At 38.4% G+C, this 18340-nt stretch overlaps 1 protein-coding gene across 10 annotated transcripts in view; it reads left to right on the forward strand.

Moving 5' to 3' along the window:
* The first annotated feature begins 9781 nt into the window (after positions 1 to 9781).
* Positions 9782 to 18340, forward strand: part of CFAP69 (cilia and flagella associated protein 69) — a 57875-nt gene continuing 49316 nt past the window's right edge. For 6 of the 10 annotated variants that reach the window (XM_065939855.1, XM_065939852.1, XM_065939853.1 and 3 more), the window contains exon 1: positions 9782 to 10080. In XM_065939855.1, the coding sequence (XP_065795927.1) occupies positions 9961 to 10080 (120 nt within the window). In that variant the 5' untranslated portion in view covers positions 9782 to 9960. Of the gene's footprint in view, positions 10081 to 10980; positions 11255 to 18340 lie in introns of those variants that run through there. The other 4 variants (XM_065939860.1, XM_065939864.1, XM_065939854.1 and 1 more) reach the window with 4 other exon arrangements.

Genomic DNA, 18340 nt, shown 5'->3' on the forward strand with positions numbered 1-18340 from the left:
ACTCCCTTTAAGCCCACACTTTCACCAGTTAATGTGAAAATACAGTGAAATATTTTTAAAACTTAGATTACTATTGAAGTATATTTATATTGTTGCATGTATATATTAATTAGCTAATAAGATTAAAGTATCACTGTTACAGATAAATGGGGCCTTTGAAAATATGAAAAAGCGAAGTTTATGAAGTGTATATACGATGTAAAAGTTGTTTGGAATGGTAATATCTTCTTTTCAGTACTACAAAGTTGACATAATTATGAAGTTTTAGAATAAATATAATATGTGTGTGTTCAGCCACTAAGCCATGTCCGTCTCTTTGCAACCCCATGGACTGTAGCCTGCCAGGCTCCTCTGTTCATGAGATTTCCCAGGCAAGACTACTGGAGTGGGTTACCATTTCCTTCTCCAAGGGATCTTTCCAACCCATGGATCCAACATTGGCAGGTGGATTCTTTACCACCTGATCCACCTGATCCACCTGATCCACCAGGGAAGCCCAAGCGTAATATGTTCATTATAATTCTAAATGTTTAAAAGCTTTTCTCAAAGTGGAAAAATACTGACTTTTAATTGCTTTACTTAAATAACTTTTAACTGCTTTATTTTACTATTTCCTACCTGATTACTTTTCTTAATTATCATTTCTCATAATCATTCTTTAGAAATCATGACTCTGACCTCAGAAGTATGACTGAATTTTGCTCTTGATAGATGTGAGAAAGTAGTGGAAACTTTAAAGTAGAAGGCTTGTTTTTCCTAAATTATATTTTGAGAAGTGTCCCTGAGAAAATTATAAGAATGTAGAAAATATATATCTAGTTGTGAAAGTGAAAGTTGCTCAGTTGTCTCTGACTCTTTGCAACCCCATGGACTATGGAGCCCATGAAATTCTCTAGACCAGAACACTGGAGTGGGTAGCTTTCCCTTCTCCGGGGGATCGTCCCAACCCAGGTATTGAATTCTTTACCAGCTGAGCCACATGGGAAACCCTAGTTTTAATCCTATGCAAAATAATTAATTTTTTTCCTAAAAGGAAATTAATTTTTGGGCTGAATCATGCTACCTAGCTTTTATGCGCAGATTTCATATGTCTCCTCTATTAAGGATATTTAAAATCATGTTTAAATAGGAATGTATTCATGTTAGCATATATTTTTCAAAGCATATATGGAAATTAGCCTAGATTGTCCACAGGTAGAGATTTTTATTTAAATTTTGAAGTATTTTAAAGTATGAATAAATTATATTTATAGGTATTTATCAAAGATAATTATTTTGTGCTACATATGGGATTGGTTAATGCGCTCCAATGTTAAACTACCTGATTATATTTCTTATAAATTAGCATAATTTTGAGTTGATTAAGGGGTTTTACTTTCAAAATTAATTTGCTAATAGTAGCCTAATATGTATTCACCCTTACAGTGAAATTATGAAAATTATTTGTGTAAAAGGGCTTTCGAGAATATATCATATCCAATTTTTTAATTGTTTATCTCTTATTAATGTGATAGAATCTTAATTATTTTTAATTGCCTTTTGCCATTAAACTGTTTCATAAAAAATTCTGTACATAGAGGTTCCCCCTGCCAAAAAAGTTTTTATTTGTGAAATTTAAAGTTTCTTATGTGATGTTTTAAACAAAGTGCCATCAGTGTAATTCATAAGTATTTCTTTAGGAATACTATGAACACTGAACCTGTGTTGGTCTATAAAATCTGTTTTGAAAGAAGTATTTAAACAGCCTAAAATGTTGCATTGAAATTATTTTGTAAGTTCATGACTTAAAGTATTGTAACACATGGTATAATAACCTGAGCCTGGTGTTAAGATTTATATTTGTGATGTGTTGTCATGAAAATGAGCTGCTTCACACTCCGGTGTTCATAAGCCACTAAAGCAAATTCTGATACATATTCAGTATGTGTAATTGCTCTAAATGAAACTGTAATAATTTTCGTTGGAAACAATTTGTTCATACTTTTGAACAGTGAGTTTTATAGGAACTAATAGGTTCTTCGATTTTGTTTTAAGCAAACCTCTAAAGTGCTAATATTCAGAGATTCTGTCAATATGTTACCAAAAAACCTTTAGTTTAGCTGAATACATGTACACACCATAGTCCCCCCCACAATGGTTTCATTCTCTGTGATTTCAGTTACTTACAATCAACCATGGTCTGAAAAGATTAGATGGAAAATTCTGAAAATAAACAGTTCATAACTTTTAAATTGTGTGCCATCCTGAATAGCATGGTGAGATCTTGGGTGTTCCCACTCCAGCTGGCCTAGGATGTGAATCAGCCCTTTGTTCACCATGTCCTTCCCCTTAGTTACTTGGTAGCTGTCTTGGTTATCAGATTGGCTGTTGTGGTATTGCAGTGCATGTAATTCTTATTTTACTTAATAATGGCCCTGGAGTACAAGAGTAATGACGCTAGGAATTCAGATATGTCAAAGGGAAGTTGTAAAGTGTCCCCTCTAAGTGAAATGGTGAAAGTTTTTGACTTAATAAGGAAAGAAAAAAAATTGTATCCTGAGATTGCTAGGATATATGGTAAGAATGAATCTCCTATCTATGAAATTGTGAAGAAGGAAAAAGAAATTCATGCTAGTTTTACATTGCACTTCATACTATGAAAGTTATATAGTGTGTGACAAGTGCTTAGTTAAGATGGAAAAGATATTATATACAATAAGAGATTTTGAGAGAGACTACATTCACATAACTTTTGCTATAATATTTTGTTATAATCTTTCTATTTTATTATTTGTATTTTGTTGTACTCTCTTACTGTGCCTAATTTATAAATTAAACTCTCTCACAGGTATGTGTGTATAGGGGGGAAAAAAAACAGTATAATATATAGAGTATGGTACTATTAGTGGCTTCAGGCATCCACTGGGGGGTCTTGAAACATCTCCTGTGGATAAGGGGAGGACTACTGAACAGATATATATATATTTTTTAACTTCCCAAATCATTGGATTAACATCATGCAGTCATCCAAAATTGTCTCCCTGTGTCTAGTTACCCTACTTTAAAAGCTGCTGTCCATCACATTGCTCAACAGCCCTCACAGTTAAGTCTTCATTTGTGACTGAGTGTGGACCAGTGAGATGTAGAGGTGCAAATAAGTGAATTCTTAGAAGTCTCTTCAAAGAAAGCAGCATGTGTTCCTTTATCTTATTCCTCTGTCTTGCTGCCAGATCTCTAATATAAAAGGAACTCTTGCAAATATTCAAGAAGGCCAAGGCCAAACCCTAAGGAGGGCATGTTAGAAATTAAAAAGGTCTTGACTGCTTCACTACTTCAACTGCCTTTTCCTGTATTTAAGCCATTGTAAATTTGGGTTTCTTTATATGAAATCAAAATTAATACATCCTGGCCTTCAGTTCTTTATTACAATACCGTATAACACTGTTTGAATAAACTAGATTGCAATAATTCTTATGTTTAAAAGTTTGTAAAGGATAGTGTGCAGTTCACATTAGAACTGATTTTCCATTGTTAATTAATGATACTCATTTTCCTGCCTTTATCTTTCATTGAGTATTTTGTATCTGCTTAGAAAATAGTCTTCTTTATAATTGTAATAGATATTTGCTAAAACTCCATAATCTCCAAAATACTGTTATCAAATTATATGCCATGTTTTTATATCATTCTCATAGATCTGCCTTATAAATATATAAATAAAAACCTACTATTTAATGTGATTTAGTTTCTTTTTTGAAATGTTATGTACAAACGGAGTTTTGTTTCTTACTGAATAATCATTCCAGTATTTGATGGAAGCCATCTATACTTTTCTGACTGTTTCTTTTTAGAAGCGTCCAGAAAGCATTCACATAATTGTTTTGGGTTTGGGGGGAGTTTTGTTTGTTTTTATCAAAGCAGACATTTAGAAAAACATCCATCTAATGAGATGGTATTCTTAAAAGTAATTCACTTCACTAGCATTTTTTAAGTATCTTTAAACTAGGACTGAACGCAGTATTCAAGCTATATTCTATAAGTTCCTGATTTCAGGAACTCTGTCTTACTGCTATATTCCTTTGTTGTTGTTCTGTCACTCAGTCGTGTCCTACTCTTTGTGATCCCATGGACTGTAGCACATTAAGCTTCCCTGTCTTTCACCATCTCCTGGAGTTTGCTCAAACTCATGTCCCTTTTGTCAGTGATGCCATCCAACCATCTCATCCTCTGTCATCCCCTTCTCCTGTCTTCAGTCTTTCCCAGCATCAGGGTCTTTTTTAATGACCCTGATGGTCAAAGTACTGGAACTTCAGCTTCAGCATCAGTCCTTCCAATGAATATTCAGTGTTGATTTCCTTTAGGACTGACTGGTTTGATCTCTTTGCATTCCAAGGGACTCTCAGTTTGAAAGCATCAGTTCTAAGCACTTGGCCTTCTTTATGGTCCAACTCTCACATCCATACATGACTACTGGAAAAACCATAGCTTTGACTATATGGACCTCTGTTTGCAACTGTATTTCTAGTGTCTAGTAAAACATGGTCCTGCAGAAACCAATGAGATAGTATGACTTGCCTCACTTTTACAGAAAATTATGTTATTTATCAGCCCATATCTGCGCAGCCATGCCTGCATCCTCCTGCCCATACCCTCCCCATCACCATCTCAACTTCCTATTTTGCCTCCTGGCCAGTGGTTAGAGCTGCCCTGTGGGCCCAGAGAGGAGTCATTGCTATTGCTGCCACTGCCACCATCACTGTTGTACTGATCTTCGTGCCTGTGCACAGGCTCTGTGGAGGCTCTGGCTTCCCCTGCAGCTGCCTGAAAATGTGTGGGTATTAATATCCTGAGAGTAGGGTTCAGAGAAAATACAGGACACTCAATCAAGTTTGAATTGCAGAGAAACAACAAATAAGTGTAATTCTGTTACAAATACTGCATGGGTTTTCACCTTTAAATCTGGCCACCCTACTTCAAGGATGAACTTTGATCAGAGTTGCAGCATAAGAGGGTGCTAGTAGGTAAATTCTCCCTTCATTTCCCCAGATGAACTGTTCCAAAGTTCAGTAATTCATAAGGCCTCCATGAAAATATCCTAAAAGACTGAGCACTTATTAATAACTCCATTGTTCCAAAGCTATGGCAGCTCAGTAACACCTATATTTGTACATCCTCCCACGGCCTGCCTCACTTCCATCTTTTCCTTCTTTCTGCTTAGCAGAGGCAGTGCCCCCCCCCCCCGCCCCCCGCCACCACCAACTGGCAGAAGGGGAAGGTTTCTTGTTTGTGGAAGACTCTAGGGAACCTAGGCTAGCACAGTAATTTTGGTAGTAGATTCTTCAAATGGAAAATAAAATATGATGATTTTCCCAAAGTCAGGCATAGGGCTCTGGCAGACTCAAAATCCAGATTGGTTGAGAACCTTGAGTGGATACATCTCCCAGGGATGGATTCACATTGATAAATTGTTAATTGTGAATAAAATAAATTTATTCACAATGATAAATTCACAGTGATAGATTGTTAAGTCAGAAATATCTGAGAAATATCTGGACTTCCCTGGTGGCTCAAATGGTAAAGAATCTGCCTACAGTGCAAGAGACATGGATTTGATCCCTGGGTTGGGAAGATCACCTGGAGAAGGGAATGTCTATGCACTCCAGTATTCTTGCCTGGAGAATTCCATAGACAGAGGAGCCATTGAGAAATATCAATGTCCTAAAGGCAAAGAAACCGGTATTGCCTCAACTAAGCACATTCTACTCTTTAATCTGTTTTTTATAAGAAGTCTAATTATAGTCCAAAGGATGTCGGGATCAATTACAGGCTAAATTATATCCCCCTAAAATTCACATTGAAGTCCTAACCCCTGGTATCTCAGAATGACTACATTTGGAGAAAGGGTCTTTAAAGAAGTAATTAAGGTAAAATGAGGTCATAGTGGTGAGCCCTAATCCAACATGATTGGTGTCCTTTTAAGAACAGTAAGAAGAATAGATAAAGATACAGAGGGAAGACCATGTGATGACAAAGGGAGAAGCCAAGGAGAAAGTCCTCATAATGAAACCAATCTTGGACACCTTGATCTTGGACTTCTAGCTTCCAGACTGGGAGGAAATAAAATTTCTGTTGCATGAGCCACTCAGTTTGCAGTATTGGTTCCCACAGCCTTCAAAGACTAAAACATGGTTCATAGAATCAGAACAAGTCAAGTTAGTTACAGAATTTGGGTAATTAATGTCACTGGAATTTGTTTGTCCAATTAGTCCTACCCCACAACAAAGACAGTTCTCTCCTGGGGTTACTATAACCTCCCACCATGTAAACACAATAAATAGCTTTTAGTTCTCAAGGTTCAAGAAAATTTTCAGTTCATGGAACTATGAACTGGAACTATGTCATGGAGCTTTCATCAGATAAAAGTTGCTCTTTATAAATTAATTCATTTATTACCATTTACTTCGATGCTCCACTAAACATGAATAGCTCTTGCAGCTTCCTATTTAAAAATCACTTGCAATTTGGATTATTAGTACACTTCATTAGAATGGTTGACAACGGAACAATGGTTGACTTTGTCTTTATGTTCCATGTACTTAGTATCAAATTTAATGATTCTGTTAGAAGGAGGTAATTACTTTTGTTTCTTTTTTATGCTTTGTTTCTACAACACTCAACTTGAAAGATTTTTTAAAACACTAAAATAGATTAAATTTCAGCTTTTATGTATTTTTTTCTGTTACATAATTCCCCTACAGGGGACTATAACCACACTTCCCATGTGCTATAAAATTTTTCTGTTTAAAATAAATTACTCTCAGAAACAAATAATACTTGTGTGAACATTTAGAACATTTGGCACTAGGTTATTGACTACCAGATTCATATATAATCTAAAATGTTAATTAGAAACATTCTTAATTCATGCTAGTGAATAATTAAAATTTTACTAAATATTGTTAATTAGGGTGCAAACAAGTATCAAGAAAAAATCAGAAGAATATTTATTTCCTAATAATACATTTAAGTTAAAAATATATTTAGCTTTCAATGTTACTTTTAAAAGTGGTGCATAGTTCAATAAATTATTAAAACTTGTAGTTAATCTTTAAGTCTACAGCAGCTTTTAAGAAATTATAATTTGTAATTCAACAGAAATGTTAAATTCTGCTGAACTGTTACCAGATTGAAGTATTTTTATTCTCTATGTATGTCATCTCTCATGCATTTCTCTACTATTAATTTATCTTTTTGCTGAAATAATTTACCATTTCAATAGCTAGCCATTTAACCCCACATCCTTCTGTGTTCTGCTGTCATAAAAATGTCTTTTGTGTTCTTACCAGTTTTTAAAAATCGATACTAAAGAAGGATCAATGGGACTTCCCTGGCAGTCCAGTGGTTAAGACTCTGCTTCCAGTGCAGGTGTTAAGGATGCTGGGGGTGGTTAGGGTACAATGTGGAGTTAGGGACATTGACCCTGACTTGCATGAAAACCCAGGGGTAACATTACAGTTAACCCTCTGTATCCAAGGTTCCATATCCATGGATTAAATCCACCAGATTGGGACTATAGTCTGTATTTATTGAAAAAAATCTGCATGTGAGTGGACCCCACAGTTCAAACCTGTGTTCTTCAAGGGTCAACTGTACATGCAATCCCTTGAGCCCTACCCCGACTTACTAAAGCAGACCCTGGAGATGGGACTCAAAGTCTTTTAATTAGCTCTCCAGATGATTCTCATGCACATCAAGTTTTGAGAAATACTTCTCTAGACACTATGCTGAGGGCTTGGGGTGTAAAAACCTGGGTAAGTAACTCTCCTTGTTTTAAAAAATCTCAGTCTAGCAAGGAGTCTGCTGAGCCAGTAAATACCATTAAATGTGTGGAGAGTACAAAAACAGAATGACAGACAAAGCAGCACCTAAAATAGCAGACTATATAGAGAAGGTTTCCTAGAAAAGGTCACATGAACTGAGTTTCATAAGGAGTTAGACATTGGAGGACAGTCACGGGTACAAAAGATACAAAGGTAATGCAGGAGGAATTTTGGCACCTGTGTAAAAGTAAAGTAATTCAGTCAATATGGCTTGAGCATGGGGTGATTGAGGATTCTATTCTGATTGCTTCTCACCTGTCAAAAGATAAAAATCATTAAAGAAAAAAAAATTACAGTTAGATCTATTAACTTCCCAGTAATGGACTCACTGATGGAGAAAAGTCAAAAGTTTTTAAGTGCTAGAAAGGGGGAGTTCATGGGATTTGTACTAATTAAGGATGGGAAACTGCTACTCTGGATATGGGACAGAATGAATATATAGGTTGGTACACAACTGGTTAAAATAAAACAAAAATCCTATTGTCCGTTTGTTAGTCTTCAGTTAAGTCCAGTGAAAAGAGTCTGACTTCCCAGGGCCATTGCGGTTTGTGGGCTCTTATCACCTTCAGTCTATTGTGGTAAATCACAAAAGTCAGTTGACATCTCCTAGGTAAGCTCTACTTTAAGTGGAAAATTTTCCTTGGCAATCCCTTCTCTTCATCCTTCCTCATCTTGAGATGCCAGGATGAACACACAGAGGATCGCAAGTTGTTGGGTTATCAGCTTTCCAACCACCGTCTTAAGTTTTGGTGCCATTCTCACAGGATTCCACTCTGTTTATCCAAGTGGTTTCAGTCTCCTCTTGATGTAGTGTATTTACACAGTAATTAAGGTTATGTTAACAATACACTTGACACACCCTTTGCACTTTCTCGGGTTAATAGCAACCTTAGACCTACTGAACTACCTCTAGGTGTAAGGCCTGAGAGGAACTCTAAAAGCACCAATGAGTAGCTGTAAAGATTTAAAAAAAAAAAAAAAAAAGAATGCTGAAAACAGAGCTAGGGAGTTTCAAGAAAGGGTGAGTGGTCAACAGTGTAAAATACTATAGACAAGTATACACCAAGATGAGGACATGAAAATGTACACAGTCTTTGACCACAAGTGGTGGTAACCTCAGTAAGGGCAATTTCCGAGGACCAGGGTTAAACAGAATTGAGGAAACAGGGACTGGAAGCGTGCAGTACTCTTTCAAAGAAACTTGATTTCTTTGGCTGTGACTCACATCAAGTGCTGCCAACCCCAACCTAGGTTTTTCATTTCTATTTGTAGAGCCAGAAATGTCATATAGATCATCTTGCTTATTATATGCCAAGCACCACTTTACAAAACCATCATCTGATTCAGTCCTCTCACAGCAATCCTATTGATGAGAAAAGTGAAAATTTTATGAGAAAAGTGGAGTTTCCAGAGGTTAACTTGCTCTAAAATCAACGGTTTGACTCGAAAGCCTTCCAGCATTGTATACAATGCTTTGGTGCTCACTAAAGTACAGAAGAGGTAAACGGCTAGGGAATGTAGGTAATACTGGTCTCTTCTTAGGGATGAGATACACTTCTCAGCTTCCAATATTAGCATTCTATCATTCATCATTCCTGCATCCCACATCCATCCCTCATTCCTCCACCAGCCCATTCTTGTTTTAAGAAAGCCCAGAGCAAACTACAAAGATTGAGACACACAGCCGCAAAGATTAACACTCCACTGTTACCTACCGAGGTATTCGCCCCTCTTACCTCTGGAACGCTGGCAAACCTAGCCACTCCAGAGTTTAGGGTGTAGATAAGGGTTTGGGGTAGTTTGGATCCTCCGGCTTCCGTAGGAGCCCTTTGGGCAGCTTCTGGCTCCGCCCCTAGCAACGCTTTAGCTTGTTAGCAACCTGCTAGCCTGAAAGCGGCAAGGTGTGCGGGTGGGCTGCAGGGGCGGAATGCGAGTGACGTCGCGGCAGCTGAGGCCACGGCCGGACCCCGGGACTTTTCGCGACTCTAGCCGCTCTTAAGCGGCTTTCACTTTTTGGTGGCAGCCTCTTTCGGTCTCGCGGCTGCGGGCACAGTGTAAGAAGGAAGGAGACGCACCCATCCCTCGTTCCGCAGCCACGGCCATGTCCACAGCGGAGGCCTCGGAAACCGCCGAGGCCCGGGATCCCAGCGGCAGGATCAAGATCAGCAGCCCTCGCCAAATCCCGATAGTCGGAGTGGTGACGGAGGATGAGGAAGTGCAGGTATGGCCAGGTGTCTGTGCTTTGGAGGGTGTCAAGGAGTGGGCGGGGGTTGAAATCTGGGGGCGGGGATGATGCCTGGGGGCAGTGAGAGCGGAAGTGGGGGCCCGAGTGGAAACCAGGGCAGCCCACGGGACGCAGGTTCCAAGGGCAAAGCTGGTCCTTCGAACTGCGCTGCCTGCGAGGGGAGTTGGTTGTCGTCAACCAACCTGTCTGGGGACTTGTGTCTCGAGGTCCTCCTGGGTCCTCCCGGAGCGTCCCAGTAAATTGAGTAGCCGAGGTTTGGAGAAGGCTTTGAAAAGTGCGAGGCTACGAAAGGCCTGAGAGGGAGGGAAACATTCTTAGCGAAAATTTGATTTGCATTGGGCTTTTATATGTAGAACCCTGTTATCGCGTGCTGTTCTTGACACAGGGGTAAATCCTCACGTGTTTGAATTTGCTGCTACCAAAACCTGCATCTGGAGGGGAGGAAAATACTATTAAAATTAGAAATTAAACAACATTTTCATATAAAATTGGATTCTGGTTTGGGAGGGCGTTGGAGAGAATTGGGATTGAATAGAATTGATTCTATTGTGCTTGTATTTTTTGGTTTTTAGTTACTTTTTGTCATACAAAACTAATTCTAATTTCTGTTGAGAAATTTCACTTCAGAACCCTGTGGATCTGTAGCAGGGGTCTTTAGAAACTCCAAGGTGTTTTTTTCATACTAGAGTTCCATTGCTTCTCCCCAGAGAGCCACGATCAAGCCCTATGTTAATGTGAATTCTACAGAGGAATCCTGCCCTACCTCCTCACACTGATGATGTGGGGCCACTCTGGGAATTCCTGTTGAGGCCTCATAGGCTCAGGCTGCGTCAGGAACCCTGTCTCCTGTGTCCACATCCTGGAGCCTTGAAGAGTTCCTTAGGAACGGTTGGTTGACTGGGGACCTCTGCTGTGGTGGGAATAGGGTTGCACCCTCTGAAGATGGACAGACATTTAACTCATGGAGCAGCAACACTTTTGCATGAAGAGGAGCAGGTGTTGAGGGAATTTACCTAATCGATTTTGTGGAAGTAGTGCAGTCCAGGCAGGAAGAAGAATTTTGAGGAGCAACAGATGTCCCTTCACTCCCAAGGCTGCAGAGGGGCTCAACACTACCACTGTTCTCCCAGGCACCTGGCAAAGCTGAGAAGTAGGTGAATTTGGCATCTGATGGCTCTCATTCCTTCTTTACTTGGTATTACAAAAGGGGGTGGGGTGCAAAGTTATAGGAGGCAGGCAACTGTGGGTTAAAAAGGAGAAAAAGGGGGAAATACTTTTAACAGACTATTGCCAGTCAAGTAATGCAGAACAAGCATACCTGTGTATATATGTGTATATTTTCTCCCTTCCCTTTCCCTTTCTTTTTTTCTTTTTCTTTCATTACTACCTCTTCTTACAGGGCGTAGGATTCTCCTCCAGGTAGAAATCAGTTTGTATTGATTAAAGTTCCTACCCTGTTAATAACTGCTTCAAAAAGGCAGTTTCTACCAAAAGAAATGAAATTGAATAAAGACTTTAAAGCTGAGAGAAATGGTCACTCAGCCTTCTTGGTTTTTGTTTGTGGTTACTCTTACAGATGAGGGCCCTACAACCATGAGAAGCTACCACGAGTCACTTAGTTTCTTTACTGGGAGAGAAGTCTAGTGCTCTTTTTGCCATTAAAAATGATAACCTTTTAGACCTCTACCTTGGAACTCTAAATGTTTACAGTCTTTTCAAATCATTCCATATTTGCAACCTGCAAATGACAGAACAGTATATCCTAGTTGCCAAAAGTGAGAGGCTAGAGTTTATCTCAGTTCATTAAGCCAGCTTCATCATATACTTGAGAAATCACAAATTGTTCACCTATTGTCTAGGTTCCATTTATTTTAACATTGTTTTTTTCATTATAAAGAATCAGAAGCCCTTTGGAACAAGTGATTATTCAAGGTTTAACATGCATTTGGAGCACCTGGGGAACTTATTAAACTATTTTTTTCTGATTCTGTAGGTCTCGGGTGGAGCCCTGGATTCTACTTTTCTAACAAGTTTTCAGGTGGTGCCTGAAAACTTGTACTGGTTGAAGGATCCCATTTCCCACTCAGCAATACTTTGAGTATCATAGCTGAAGTATGGTATGAACAGTGTGACAGTTTCAGAACAGCCAACTCCTGGAAAGCAACAGGAAATGATTTCATGTGGATTGGATTATAAATCAAAGTAAACAGTAACAACAACAAAAATTCCAATCCTCCCCTTGCCAGGTCAGAAGATGTGGTACCAAATGGGGCTTTAAAATAACTACTTGCTCTCCTTTCCTGCCACCAGAGTCCCTCAGTCAATCCTGGATTAATGTCAGATCCTTTGGGTCGCACCTCTTTCTCTCTTCCCTTCTGTTCTCCACAAACACCACTTTATCATCCTTCTTCCTCCCTCTGAGTTCCACCTGTTCTTTCTTTCAGGCTTCCACAGTAGCTCTTTATTGCTTCCCTCATCTAATATCATTACACTGACCAGATCACTCAACTCTCTAGGCCTGTTCCCGTTTTTATAAAGTGAGCCTGTACTAGATGAGTGTTCCCCAAACTTGGGTGATCATCACAGTCATCTAAGGAGCTTTTTTAAAAATGTACAAAGCTGAGTACTGTAGAGTTTCTCAATCATAATCCCCAGTGTGGAGCCTGGGACTCTTAAAAACCTCCCTCAAATGATTTTAGCCTCGAAACCTCTGAACTCGATGTATGTAAAGTCTTTGCCGTCCTATGCGTCAGGTCTTCTGTCTGCAAGGTTTCCTAACGCACAGCCTGTACTTTATCTCTGCCATGCCGTCTGCCCAGTGCCACCTCTGTGAGGGCAGAAACCTTCTCTGTTGTTTTTTCTGCAGTGTCCCCCGTTATCCCCCAGTAGCAACCAGCACAACACCTGGTACACAGGAGGGGATATTAACTCTATGTGGACTGAATGCCCTCCCCTGATTTTGGAATTTAAATCTTACCCTACCTTCAGGTCCTACCTCTCCGCCATAAATTATCCCCAATAGGAAGCACTTCCCATTCATTTTCACACTTACAGACCCTCTTCTCATGAGTGGGTATAGTCCCCAGCCTGAATCACACAGTTTCTTACCTAATGATCTCTTGTTTTATATTTGTTACTATTTCATTTGTCTTGTTTTGTCTCACCCATTAGCGTATGGGTTCCTTAAGTGTAGGACATATATCTTAATACTTACACGTCCTTCCCCACTCAACTCTGAAGTCAGTGTATATATTTAAATCTTCCTAAGTAGCTTACAAATTCTGTGTTCCAGCCACATTGGCTCCCTGGCTTCCCCTCAACCATGCCAGCTGTACTGGGCCCAAGGGTCTTTGCAATCGCTGTGACCACTGCCTGGAAGTTTTCCCCTTGATATCCACGGCTTGTTACCTTACCTCCTTCATGACTGTAGTGAAATGTTACCCACTCTCCTCTTTTGCTGACAATTGCTTGAGCATCTCAGCACCGTTTACTCCCATTTCTCCAGAGCATTATCACCTTGCAGTACACTGTATAACTTACTGTCTCCCCCAAACCATATCACTTCCTTATGGAAGCAGAAATTTTGTTTTATTCAATACCATGTCTTTAGCACTTAGAACAATATCTAACACAGCAGAGGCACACAATAATATTTGTAGGTTAAATACATTATTGTAAACAGTTGACTTGAATGGGTATCATGGCTGAACTTCCTTGCCCAAATTTGTTTTCCTTCTGAGAGCCTCTGAGAACTTACACAATTTGTTGGTTGAGGTCATACCCTGCCACTATCTATAATTCTGCCATGTACTGTGTACTTAAAGTGGCCTATCCCTGTTGTGGAGTAATTGCTAGAAGTAATCTCTGGGTCAACTGAGGTGTCAGACAAAGAACTAAGGTGCAAAGAACCAGTGTTTCTGCATCAAACAGCTCTGCTAGCCCATACAGTTACTATGTGACCTTAATAAGTTAGATCTCAGTTTCAACAACAGGGATAATGATGCTACCTTCATATTGTAGATTTGAGATATGTTAATTAACATATAAAGTACCAGACACATAAATGGACCATAATAAATGTTAGTTCTTTCCCTATAACTAGGTATCAAATAAGCAGGATTTTCCCCCTTTGAAATGTTCATTGGTAAAGTGGGAAAATAAGTTCATCTTATGACTTGAAGTAAGTGGACGTATAATTTCCTTCAAAGCAGTTAATTAAATGAGCTTTTGATCTTAAAAGATTTTGTTAAATGTTTTTATAATTTCTCCATAAAATCTTATGATGACAATAACAGCAGTTATTTTTATATTTACATTTTTACATTCTCTTTTGCTGCTACATTCTGCTTGTGTGATCTCATTTACCTAATCTCTCCCAATTATTACTTTAAGCCTGTAATTTAGAAATCTCTGCCCCAAATTTAACTCATCTCCAGCCTCAACACAAGCCTCTTCCTCTAGTGTCCCTGTTTCAACAAATGGTGCTACCATTTATGTCATTCCTCAAGCCAGTCAGTCATCCTTACCTTTTCCTTCTCTTTCCTGCCAAATCAAATCACTCATTAGGACCTGATGATCCTGCCTCCTTGATGCTTTTCATTCCACTCATTGTTGTGTATCCTAGTGGCCACTGCTTTAGTCAATGCCTGAAGTCACAGACTAGTCTCCCACCTCCAGTCTAGATCTTTCCAGATCAGTCTGTACTCAGCAGACAGAATTATCTCTTTATTGTTACATTCCTCTGGTTAAAACCTGTGGAAATCAACAAAGATCACCCTAATGAGAATGAACACCGACTGTTTATACAGAGCTTACTGTAGAAAGAGAGTCAGCCAGCATTACTTACATTAGGCAGAGACTCCAAGGGAAGCTTCACTGTGATAAAAGGGAGGCTTCTGCTTTGCTCTTGTTGTTGACTGCATGATTGATTTGAGAAGCATACTTGACTTTTTCTGGTTGGCCCTGAGTGGCAGATGGGGTCAAAAAATAGGGAATGTGATGATCATTGGCCAAATACTGACTTTTCTGAGCCAACAGCTGCAGAGGTTGTGGTTTGACTCCCTAGGTTGCTTGCTGCAGAGGTTGGAGGATAGAGTTCTATTACCAAGTAAAATCTGGCCATTGCCTATTTTATCCAGTCTCTCAAACCATTCAATATCTTCTGATGAGCCTTATCATAGTATATACAAGACCACCTGTAAACTGGAGTTAATAGTATCTACCTCACAGAATTCAGTTAGTAAATTAATTTAAAGAGCTTACAATTGTACCATCATTCTTATTATCACTAAGATTAGTATTCACGATTTGACCTATGCTTACCTTATCAGCAGCATCTGTAGCTTCTATCCCTTGCACTATCCTCTCCTACCGTATGACTCACCAATCCTCCAAATGCCATGTTATTCTTGTCTCCAGGCCTTAACACATGCTACTCCCTTTGCTCCCTCTCAAACCTTCAGTTGATCTCACAAATCCTATTCAATCTCACTCTGCCTTCAGATTGCTTCTTTCAAAATCTCTCCCAGATTCCCACCCCTCCTCCCCATGCCATTCTGTCCCTCTCTGTATAGTTCTGGAATGCACCTCTCAGCATTCATGAACCATTTTGTAGCATGTTATCTATATTACCTATATCTCATCCCAGATTGATAGGTGCTTGAAGTCAGGGCACATGTGTTCCTCACAACTACCATTTCTGAAATGTAGAAGCTACTTATAAATATTTATAAAAGGAAGAAAAGGCTAAGGGAAGGAGGGAGAAATCTTAAAAATATAACATTTGCCATGCAAATAAAAGACCAAGTAACATGAAGTGATAAGATAAATTTAAGATAATATAAGAAAAAAAAATAACATAAGATAAATCTATGCCTTAATCTTTACCACTCTTCTTTCTTAAAAATGTTATACCTTGGAGAAGGAAATGGCAACCCACTCCAGTATTCTTGCCTGGAAAAGTACATGGACAGAGGAGCCTGGTGGGCTGAAGTCCATGGGATTACATGACTGAGCATGTGTGCACGAGGGTGGAGGGAGATGGGTTGGTAGCAATAAAGTGGTTGAACTAAAAAAAAAAAAATGTTATACCTGGTCATTTGCAGGGGGGAAATTCTGATAATAATACAGATTTTAAAAAGAAAATTCTGCACTGACATTTCATTTCAGTATCTTTTCCAACCCACAAAACTGATATTGCAAAAAATCAGAAAATAAAAATTCACTGTACATTTTTATTTTTCTGAGAACACAGGGAGAAAAAAGGACAACTGAGGTGGTGGCAGATGGCACTGTTAAAACCCCAAATCTTAAAAGGCAAAATTCTATTTATCAAAAAAATTGTAACAGTAAATTTAATAATTTAAGCAATTTAATAGTAAGATGTAACACTGTTAATAATAATCATAATACCTAGGATAAATAAGTGTACAGTAAATCCTTTTTGGTAATTTTTAAAGTAAAAATCATATTGAGTAAACTCAGGGACTTATTCTGCAGACAAAGTTAGAACACTTAACTGAAAATTGTATTTGAATGATATTTCTGAAGATCAGAACATATTAGTTTGTAATTGTGAAAGGAAAGGAAATTCTAGACCTAAGAGGCAATGAAACAATGACTATGTAGAAATATGGAAATGTATGTATACAGACTTAAAAAACAGAATATAAGATGGTGTTAACAGTAAGTGAAATTATGTTAAGTATTTATATGTGGGAAAAAAAACAGAAAATAAAATATAAATATATAAAACAGAAAATAGTATATAAAAATAACAAGATGTATTTTGATGATAAGAATGGAGGCAACACATGAACTGTGTCTCAAAGGACCTGTGAGAATTAACCAAGGAAACGGATAGGATCGTAACAACAATGAAAACAGAGGAGAGGTGAAGGGCATTAGTGGAGTCATTGAAAGATTTAGACGTGTTGTGTTCAGATTTGAGTGTTATTGTTCTGACCAGAAGGTAGAGGACAGTATTGAAGGGTGCAAGGCTGCAGGTAGGGAGAACAAATAGCAGGAAACCTTCACAACTGAGTGAGAAATAAGAACTGAATAAATCATTAAGATGGAATGGGCCAACTACCATAAAACTCTTAGAGGAAAACATAGGCAGAACGCTCTTTGACATACATCACAACAAGATCTTTTTCGATCCACCACCTAAAGTAATGAAAATAAAAATAAACAAATGGGACCTAATTAAACTTAAAATCTTCTGCATAGCAAAAGAAACCATAAACAAAACAAAAAGACAACCCTTAGAATGGGAGAAAATACTTGCAAACAAAGCAACTGACAAGGAATTAATCTCCAAAATATACAAACAGCTCATGCAGCTCAACATCAATAAACAACCCAATCAAAAAATGGGTGGAAGATCTAAATAGACATTTCCCAAAGATGACAAAAAAAAAAAAAAAAAAAAAAACACATGCAAAGATGCTCAACATCAGTAATTATTAGAGAAATGCAAATCAAAAGCTACAATGAGGTATCATCTCACACCAGTCAGAATGGCCATCATCAAAAAATCGATAAACAGTAAATGCTGGAGAAAAGATAACCCTCTTATTCTATTGATGGGAATGTCAATTGGTACAGCCACTATGGAGAACAGTATGGAGGTTCCCTAAAAAACTCAAATAGAGCTACCATATGAGCCAGAAATCCCACTCCCAGGCATATATCCTCAGAAACCCATAATTTGAAAGGATGTAGCACCCCAATGTTTATGGCAGCACTGTTTACAACAGGCAGGCAGGACACGGAAGCAACCTAAATGTCCATTGACAGATGAATGGATAAAAAAAATGTGGTACATATATACAATGGAATATTACTCAGCCATAAAAGGAACAAAACAATGCCATCATTGTAAAGCAACTCTATTCCAATAAAAAAATTTTTTTAAATGATGGAGTGGGCTCAATAAATCTATAATATGTGAACTCTGTAGAACTTGGCGCCGTTCCTGTTTTCTGATATGGGTGATGTAAGACTGCTGGGAGAAAGGATACCTAGTTCAGGAAGGTGCTCTCCTACCTGTAGTTTAGAAGCTAGTCTTAGGTATATCTGCATAGGCCAACTCAGTGTATACGATGTGTATGCATGAGATGTATAGTATGTATGAAATCATTTTATTTCTCAAGAGATGGAAGTGCTATTATTCCAGATGCTCTCTTGGGCCTTTTGGAACTGTTGAAATTTAAAGACATTGAGACTGTAAGAT

Source organism: Muntiacus reevesi, chromosome 6 (assembly GCF_963930625.1).
Source record: "Muntiacus reevesi chromosome 6, mMunRee1.1, whole genome shotgun sequence".
Lineage (NCBI taxonomy): Eukaryota > Metazoa > Chordata > Mammalia > Artiodactyla > Cervidae > Muntiacus > Muntiacus reevesi.